The sequence below is a fragment of the Palaemon carinicauda genome, chromosome 6 (assembly GCF_036898095.1).
Source record: "Palaemon carinicauda isolate YSFRI2023 chromosome 6, ASM3689809v2, whole genome shotgun sequence".
Classification (NCBI taxonomy): domain Eukaryota; kingdom Metazoa; phylum Arthropoda; class Malacostraca; order Decapoda; family Palaemonidae; genus Palaemon; species Palaemon carinicauda.
The window spans coordinates 113427336-113437335 of NC_090730.1; the positions used below are offsets into that span (position 1 = coordinate 113427336).

The 10000-nt window shown below is 34.0% G+C and overlaps 1 protein-coding gene across 2 annotated transcripts in view; it reads right to left on the reverse strand.

The window, feature by feature from the left end:
* LOC137642161 (organic cation transporter protein-like) overlaps nt 1-10000 on the reverse strand; it is a 72717-nt gene that overhangs the window by 48983 nt on the left and 13734 nt on the right. Inside the window, exons 1-2 of one of the 2 annotated variants that reach the window (XM_068374697.1) lie at nt 5165-5355; nt 4530-4631 (exon numbers count right to left, since the gene is read on the reverse strand). In XM_068374697.1, the coding sequence (XP_068230798.1) occupies nt 4530-4620 (91 nt within the window). In that variant the 5' untranslated portion in view covers nt 4621-4631; nt 5165-5355. Of the gene's footprint in view, nt 1-4529; nt 4632-5164; nt 5356-10000 lie in introns of those variants that run through there. The other variant, XM_068374698.1, reaches the window with a different exon arrangement.

Genomic DNA, 10000 nt, shown 5'->3' on the forward strand with positions numbered 1-10000 from the left:
GGTAATCAGTTAAGAAAAGGGAATGTTTCGCACCAAGTGAGTGTATTGTGTGATGGTCTGTAAGGGTGAAGCCCTATCCACACGATTGAGCATGCCCGACGGGCAAACAGTAATACCAGGCCACAATAGTTAGTGAAAATGAGGATTGATGACGTAAGAAGCGGGAAAACTTAAGGCAGGGATCTGGCAACACTATATGATGCCAGATCCCTGTCTGTGGTTTTCCTGCTTCTGACGTCATTAACCCTCATTCTTGCTAATTATTGTGGTCTGGTATCACTGTTTGTCCGTCGGCCATGCTCAATCGTGTGGAAAGGGCTTAAGAGAATTAGCGGTGTAGGAGGGAGAAGCCTAGGATGATGTGGAATAATAAAGTACAAAAGAAATGATGAAAGTAAAACATGAGCCATGTGGGTGGTCCGTTGCATGAAGGTTGAAAGGGATGAGAGAGGTGCATGATGTGGATGGGGTGTGTGAAGGGGAGGGGGAAGGTACAACCTGGGTGCGATATCATGAATAAAAAGCGTAATAACTAATGAATAGAAATTCGGATAATATTAGTTATAAAACCAGTAATATAAATATATGAATAAACGAGTGTTAGGAGGGATAAGCAGAGAAAATTGGTGAGAAAATTAGAGCAGTAGAATGAGAGACAGGGAATAATGTGGAGGGGTTGAAGAACGGGCCAGATATCTGTGGATGTATGGCACCAGTGGGAGAATCTTGGTCATTTCTCGTTGCGTTGAGTATAGCAGTGTAGTGATTTCCTGAATTATCAGTGAGATTGAGCAGTGTAGTGTTTTCTAAGATCATTTGCATGTTCTGAACAGTCTAGTGTTTTCTAGAATCATCAGCATGATCCAATTAGAGTCATATTTTTTACATTCATCAGTATGTCTTCAGCAGTGCAATATTATTTCAAAGTTATCAGTGTGGTTCTAGCAATGTAGCGTTTTCTTAAATAATTATATATTGTAGTCTTAGCTTTGATCATCAGTTTGGTATAAGCATTGTAGTTTTTTACTGAATCATATGTGTGATCTAAGCATTGTTGTGTTTTTAAAATATTCAGCATGGTGTGAGCAATTTAGCACATTCTGGAATTAAGGATATTTTTGGAATCCTCAGGGTGGCCTAAGAAGTGTAGGCTAGTGATTTTTTTTTTTTTAAATCTGTAGGCTATTTGCATTACCTTTTATTCAGAATCATTTGCATTGCTAAGCAGTGTAGTGTTTAGTATCATGAGTGTGGTCTAAGCTGTCTAGTGTTTCCTAGTAGGTTTTTCCTTCTCTTAGCTTAAACAGTAAAATTTTTACATAATTACTGTCATGTTTTCTAGAATACAAAACATAAAGTGAACGTAGTATTTACTTGAATCATCTGTGTAGTCTAAACTTTGTACTGTATAGGTCTAGTATTTTCTAATATCTTCAGCACGATGTGTACAATGTAGCATGTTCTAGATTCTTCAGTGTAGTATGATCTGTCTAATGTTTTATAGAATTGTCACTATGGTTTAAATATCATCAGTATGCCTCAAACAATGCAGTGTTTTCTAAAATCATCAGTATGACTTAAGCTGCTTAGCTGTTTCTAGAATAATCTGTTTGGTTTAAGCAGCTTATTCTTAATAGAATCCTATGTGGTGTAATCGGCCAGGCTTTCAGGGATCTCAACACAGCGTGTGCTGTATATTATCTTCTAAAACCATCTATGTTGTCTGAACTGTTAGACTAGTGTTTTCTAGAAATATTAGACAGGTTTAAGCAATATGATTTTTTTAAGTATCCTCTGTGCTGTATATGCAGTATCATGTTTTCTATAATAACCCTTGAGGTTCAAAGAGCGTGGGGTTTTCTAGAATCAATAAAGTGGTCTGAGTAAAATATTGAAGTCTTTTTATTGAATCATAATTGTGATTTAAATGCTTGCGTGGCCAATGCAGCGTAGTCTCTTCCAGAAATATGGACATGATGTGAGTAGTGTAGCATTTTCTAAAATCATTAGTATAGACTAAGCAGTCTAGCCTCTTGTTTTATTCAAGTAGCACAGAGTTTTATAGAATTATCAGTAATATATTATAGTACTTACTATAACCATCAGTATGATTTAAGATTTGTAGATTTTTTCTGTATTTGTATCTGGCCTAAACAGTGTCGTGTTCTCTGGAATCATCAGAGTGGTTTAAGCATTATAGTATATTTTTATTATAGCTATGAAAGATTGTTTTAAACCTTTTATGTGATTGATTTAAATACCTGCTTTTTTATAATACAGTTTTTTATTATCTTTGAATTAATTATTAAAACTATGTTTGCTGATATTTATTCTTCCCCGACCAAAATACCACAGGCCTACGCTTCTACAGCTTCTTTTTCAACGAATAGTTTTTATGAACAATTTGGCAGAAACTTTTGTTAAAAACATCACATCATTTATAAAAATTAAGCACCTTACCATAATCAGATTCGTCTCACATCACATGTATGTATGTGGAATCATTAATTTTAGCACTAATTTTCTCCTCTTTGTGTTCAAATTAACTCTACAAAGACTGATCATTTTAAATTGTTCCATCTTTTATATGTCTTTCCCTCCAATGCCTGGTACTTAGATGGGCACTTGTCAATATCTGCAAAATTCTCTCTCTCTCTCTCTCTCTCTCTCTCTCTCTCTCTCTCTCTCTCTCTCTCTCTCTCTCTCTCTCTCTCTCTAGGACTTGGTACATTTTCGTGAAGGTTGCTATTTCCTTTTAATCCGATAAAATGTATTATGAAAGATATATTCTATATCTGTTGTCATACTCTTTGTTTCAATTTTCAAACGTAATGTATGGTACAAATACTTTTGTACTAGGTTCGTCTCTCTCTCTCTCTCTCTCTCTCTCTTCTCTCTCTCTCTCTCTCTCTCTCTCTCTCTCTCTCTACTAGCCAATTCGTTTTGGTTCTAAGCTTTCATCAAAAGTCTCAAATTATACAATTTAACTATCACAATGCTTCATTATCTTTAGCTAGAAGCTCGAACAGGGGCAGAATATATATTACACACACACGTACACACACACACACACACACACACACATATATATATATATATATATACATATATATTATATATATATATATATATATATATATATGTATATATACATATATATATATATATATATATATATATATATATATATATTATATATATATATATATATATAATTATATATATATATATATATATATATATATATATATATTCAACTATTCATAAACGGTATTCTTGTTCTATTTTCAATGTTCATCCGTATTACATACAGTATCCATGTTCTGAGAGAAAAAAAAAATATATTTGATTAGAAAATCTCGAAAATTGTTATTTTCTGTTATGAAAAAAAGTTCATGGTGCCACCTTTTGTAGATATGATATATGGCTTAGATTCTATACAGTCATTCAAATGACTCCAAAATATTTCTTTTGTGGAAAGCTTACTACAGTAGGACATCAACTTATAAATCTCTCCACATAACAATATTGTTAAACTACTTTTTATTTCACTACAATATATTCGAACTACCCACAAAAAAAAAAAAAATTGGGAGATGAAGAAGAAGAATTAATGTTATTCCAATATACGTGTATAAGGGGGGGTGAGTGTGTAGGCGTGTGTATGTATGAGAGAGTGAAGAGTTCATAGAAGCACATGCAAAAGTGAAAAGATAATGATATAGTCAAAGAAAAACATTAAAACATGAAAAGAGTAATTGATGTTACACTACTTACATGTGTAAGAGAGAGAGAGAGAGAGAGAGAGAGAGAGAGAGAGAGAGAGAGAGAGAGAGAGAGAGAGAGAGAGAGAGAGAGAGAGAGAGAGTAGCTGTAATTTTTCTTGAAGAAGACGAGCACTTTCACTCCAAGGTCAATTTGATCCCTTTAAGAGGAGGTTAAATGAGTGAAGGGGCACCACTGATATTCTCGACTTGCATGATACGCAAGAGATTATCAGATATTTCAAGTGTGGACTTTTGGGATATGTTATTTGAGAGAGAGAGAGAGAGAGGAGAGAGAGAGAGAGAGAGAGAGAGAGAGAGAGAGAGAGAGAGAGAGAGATTATCATTCTGAGTCGCTCTTCAGTAATGAAGTCATATATAATGTGAGCAAATTGAGAGACGCATAAAAAGATAAATTGAATCAAACTGCTTATCTGTAATTTGTCCTCTAAAACTATAATTTTTTATCATTTAAATATATTTTCTTTAATATCCAATAGTCTTTTATGTAAATATACAAAGAGACAAAACTCACACAAAATATCTATAAGATCCTTTGGAAAGGAAATTCTTTTGCTAAAAACATGTTTTTTTTTATCAATCATCCGATGAAATAAACATTTTTTTTCAAATAAGCGTTATTCTTTTGACGAACATATCAAACCAATCTATAGCTGTCAAAGTCTTTAAAGGAAAAATAATAATGATTACTTTAAAATGCATTGTAAGATAATATGAAAGAAAAACCAAAAAATTCTTACTTACCAAGGATAGTTGTCAAAATGATAGGCACCTGCCATCGCCCAAAACCGATGGAAGTCAGAAGAACGTCGAAGTTATCATCGTTGTCGTCCATTTTCTTGTTTCCTGTGGGGATATATATATATATATATATATATATATATATATATATATATATATATATATATATTTATATATATATATATATATATATATATATATATATATATATATACATATATATATATATATATATGTGTGTGTGTGTGTGTACATTCTTATGAAGCTGGTCTAGTGTAAAGTAAATACAGTAGTTTATTCATGTATTTTAGTTATGTTTTCATATATACATTGCAGAGGTGAATAGCCATTGCATAAGATGAATTCCTCTCGTGTTGACGTAAGTTTTGTATGCAAATTGCGTAAGACTTTCGTCATTAATTTCATTGTATTCTTTATTCAAGCCATTATATGTAAATTTACGTTATTTTTAAGAATTAACTTTTTATTTCATATATTTTGTCATGAAGTCTTACGTAACTGTTAAGAGTGTTATATGATCCAAACGAGATATGAACAAGGGCTTATATAGATGGTTTTTATATTTTCATGAGGTATTGCTTCATGTTTGTGAGAAAATATGCAATTCATATATTTACCACGTGTTTTGGAAGGTTCTCGAGAACTCCAGTGTTAGATTTTGTCTATTTTGTATTTCCGAGGACAAAGGTTGGAGGAGCTAGCTGAGAGAAAGTCTCGTCTTGCGGTTGCGGTGGTACGCACCCGAGAGTAATTTTTGGCAATCCTTATGCCCTTAGGCCACCCCCAAGCTTCCAGATCTTGGACATAGAATATTCTGGAAGTAGCTAATTCATATATAAGTGCCCTAAAGGATGCGTGGGGCAGAAGAAAAACAGCTGTCCTGTGAAAGCGACAAAAGTTAATCCCTCTCTCTCTTCATATGTTTCTACTGTGTCCTCTCCAAAGTGATTCTGTGCCCCAACATAAATCGTGTGTTGAAACGATACAAAAGAGGTTAAAGGTGATAATTATTATGTTGTGGTGAGTGTTGACATTGTGTAAATCTTTGTAACTGACCCAGCAAGATTTATGAAAATATGTGAAGTTAGTAAGTTTATCAGTTATTCTATGTAAGACTTTAAGAGTTTAAGCATTAGATTGTAATTATTTCTTTTGTCTTAGGCTAAGGTTTCATTCAGATTTAATATTTCAAGTCAAGTGATTATATAATTTTCAGAGTGTAATTATTTCTTTTGTCTTGATCTAAGGTTTTATTCAGATTTAATATTTTAAGTCAAGTGATTATATAATTTTCAGAGTGTGATATTTCTTTTGTCTTAATCTAAGTTTTGTTCAGACTTAATATTTTGAGTGACTTATTCTTTTATGTAAATCCTTTTCAAAGTGTTGTAATTTATATAAAGTGTATTTATATTTGTAGAGTGTATTATTTCAATCACCAGAGTTTATTTCATACTCGCTCGTATCCTGTTAACGAATCGAAGTCAAAAGTTGTTTGAATAGATCATAATAACAATTATGCAGTTTTGTTTTGAGTGTACTTAAGAGACCTTTGGATATTCAGTGTTTTATATATTGCTGTCTTAGAGTTCTATAATAGTCTCAGAGTTCAGGTATTAATATTTTCAAGTGTAACAGGTTTAATATAAAAACAAAAAGGTGAGTTTGGAACTCGAGAGGGTTGTGTAGAGAAGTATACTATTTCTCCAGTGCACAAGGTTATAACTTTTAGATTATCAATACAGAAACACGCAGTGCTAAAGAAAATAAGTTTTTGAAATAGATCACATTTCTCTCCTTATTTATTTATTGATGAAGTAACAAAGAAATAAATGATGTTATCAATATTCCCTGTGGCCATGACAACCAGCGTTTATTAGGCTTTATATGTGTTAATTGCCCTATAACTATATATATATATATATATATATATATATATATATATATATATATATATATATATATATATATATAGTAGAGTGAGTAAAATTAAATATAATACCATGTTCCCAATGATGGAAAAGATTATAACTGTTAAGGGGAGACTTAAGGAAAAAGAGGGGAAAAGTAAATAAAGTGGAGTTGGTTAAAAACTGAAAGTGCATGGGAGGAATACAAAACTGTAAAGCTCTGAGTCTAAATAGTTACCTATTAGGGAAGAAAAAAATTAAATGCTATAAAAAACTCTAGGAAGTAGCAGCAGACATGAATAAGTTATATCACCTCCTAAATGGTGTAATGGGAAATGTAAATGAAAAAAGTCCAATAGATGGGTATACCGACCAAGGTCGTTTACTGATATTCAATATCAGATTGGTGCTTTACCAGACACTCGGATAAAATCAACGAGGTTCTATAATATAACAAGAGATGAAGTCACTAGGGTTGGCCAGGGCACTAGCCACCCGTTGAGATACTACCACTAAAGAGTTATGGGGTCTTTTGACTGGCCAGATGGTACTACATTGGATCCTTCTCTCTGGTTACAGTTCACTTTCCCTTTACCTTCACACATCCACACTGAATAGTCTGGTCTATTCTTTACATATTCTCCTCTGTCCTGATACACCTGACAACAAATATTACCAAATAATACTTCTTCACTCAAGGGGTTACTGCACTAATTGTTCAGTGGCCACTTTCCTCTTGGTAAAGGTAGAAGAGACTCTTTAGCTATGGTAAGCAGCTCTTCTAGGAGAAGAATGCTCCAAAATCAAGCCATTGTTCTTTAGTCTAGGGTAGTGTCATAGCCTCTGTACCATGGTCTTCCACTGTTTTGGGTTAGAGTTCTTTTGCCTGAGGGTATACTCGAGCACAATTTTCTATCTTATATCTCTTCCTCTTGTTTTGTTAAAATTTTCATAGTTTATATATGAGATATTTATTTTTATGTTGTTACTCTTCTTAGAATATTCTATTTTCCTTTGTTCCTTTCCTCACTAGGCTATTTTCCCTGTTGGAGCCTCTGGGCTTATAGCATCCTACTTTTCCAACTAGGGTTGTAGCTTAGCTAGTAATAATAATAATAATAATAATAATAATAATAATAATAATAATAATCAGGGGACAAACGAAAAAAATTGTGCGATTGCCCTGATGCTAATATCTGAAGTAACTTGAGGAGAAAACTTTTCCAGTCTTCCAACATTTATTACAAGAATAGTAGATACTAGGATCGATAAGTGTAAATATACTAAATCTCACTAATACGATGCCCTTTCTCACCACACCTGAAACATGCACCTCATGGCTAATGCCCAACTACACTCATTCTTTTTATATCCTGCTTTCCCACACCTAAACTCTTCTCATCACGGCTATTACCTAACCTACCGTGCTGAGCACTAGCACTGCTATCTCTCGTAAGTAGTTTTTCATGCCTAATCCTTCAATTTGCTCTTACAGGTCTTCCAACATTACTCACCCTAATGCCCCCATCTACTACACTATCAGATATCCTCATTATCCCTCTTAGAACAGCATATCTAAAACTACCGAATTCTGGCACATTTTCCTCCATTCCAGTTTTTACAACCACAGTTTTCCGTTTTTTCATACACCTATCCAACTCATAATCTTCAACTGTGAAATATCATTCCATGTCAATCCCTTTCTCGTTCACCTCATTTTCTCTATCCGTTTCAAATTAACAAACTCAGACACGTTCTTAGGTACCGTAGCCAAATATTTCTTCAAAAGTACCTTATTCTCATTTATGCCTTCGTCCCCATACTTCTTCCTTGCTAAAGTTTCTAGACGACATACATAATTATATATTGCTTCACCCACATTTATTCTCACCTCCATCAAACTCATTTCCCTTTATGTGTTTTGCCTGTTGTATTATTTCACTTTTCACACTTCCATACTCAACATCCCCTACACTCATTACTACCCCATACATCTTTAACAAATATCCTGCCAATTACACTCCTAATTCTCTAGCCCTAACTCTCTGGCTATCACCATACTTAGCCTGGCAATACCTTTCACACTCCCTGAAAAAAGTCAAGTACATCCCTACTACTATGTTCATTAAATCTTTCACACATGTGTATCTCTTTCATAAATTCTGTCTTACATACTTCTTCAAGTCCATTCTCACTATTATCGTCACTGCTAAATTCCTTCATGTATCCTTCTTCTTCATTCAAATTCAATGAAGCCAATTTTACACTTAAATTCCTATCCTTACTTATACTTTTCTTACTTACCATTTTCTCCCATTCATGATCATCCTCACTCATATCCTGACTGTTTTTCTTTTCTTCTCCACATCACTTTTACCTTTCCTCTCCCCCTTCCTCTCACCTTTCTGTTCATCCTTATCATGCTTAATCCCTTTACCTTCAATACCAGTAATACTTCGATTGCCTTCATCACTTACCTTGATCTTTTATTCCATTATCAAACATTTACTCGAACCAGAGGCCACTCCTCCAACTGCACCTTCACCCATGAACTTTTTCATCATCTTAGTCACTTGTCCCATCATTACTTCCATTCATTTTTCCATTAGTTCCTCCATTCATTCCTCCTTCCATTCCTCCATTCACTCCTCCTTCCCTTCCTCCATTCTTTCCTAGCTCCCTTTTATCCTTATCTCTACACCTTCTTCCACTCTTTCAACAATTCCATTAAGTTTTTTCAGTTCCTTTCGCATCTCCTCATCCTCCCAACTCAACCTCTTATTCTCTGCCAACGACTTCTTTTTCTCTAATAACAACTGTTCTTCTTGTTCTTTACGCAGCCGTAATTCTTCACGTTATTCTCTCATTTTTCATTAACTATACCAATTCTTACTTCCTTATATCCAATATTCCAGTCTTTTCCACCCTATCTGTCCCTGTTCGAATCGCAAAATAATGTAGTGGGAAGTAATAAAACAAACCCTCCAGGTTTGAGAAAGTGTTTAAGTATTTTCGTTGTGGTATGACTAGACATATAGCAAATGGATGTCGGAATAATCGTGCAAATGTGATTTCCGGCAATGGTAGTAAGGATTGGCTTCTTTATACCAGGACGTGTAAAGGTATAGAGAATGCTGTTCAGATGGGCACATTGCAAGTGTATGGTAGGAAGAAGGGATTAAGTCAGTCAGGATGTTTAGAAAACTAATTAGTTAGATGGTTCAGCTGGATAAATTCTGTGAGTGGAGTGAATAGGACCAGTCTTCGTGAGAATGGGATAAATAGATCTTTGAAAATGAATAGGTATGAACCTAGTATGTGTGAGAAGCTAGTACTGGAAAATAAGCAATTGGTGTTAGTTGAGTATAGGTAAAAGAAGCACATGCAAACATTTAGTAAGGATAAAGCACAGGGAAAATTTATAGGTATAGGCGAGAATCAGAATAGGGATGGGAAGGGTGTCAATGTGTCGAATGTTCGACTCAACAGAATCAGTTCTGTAGTTATTAGTCGTCTGATTACGTCACATGAAAGGTCTTTTAT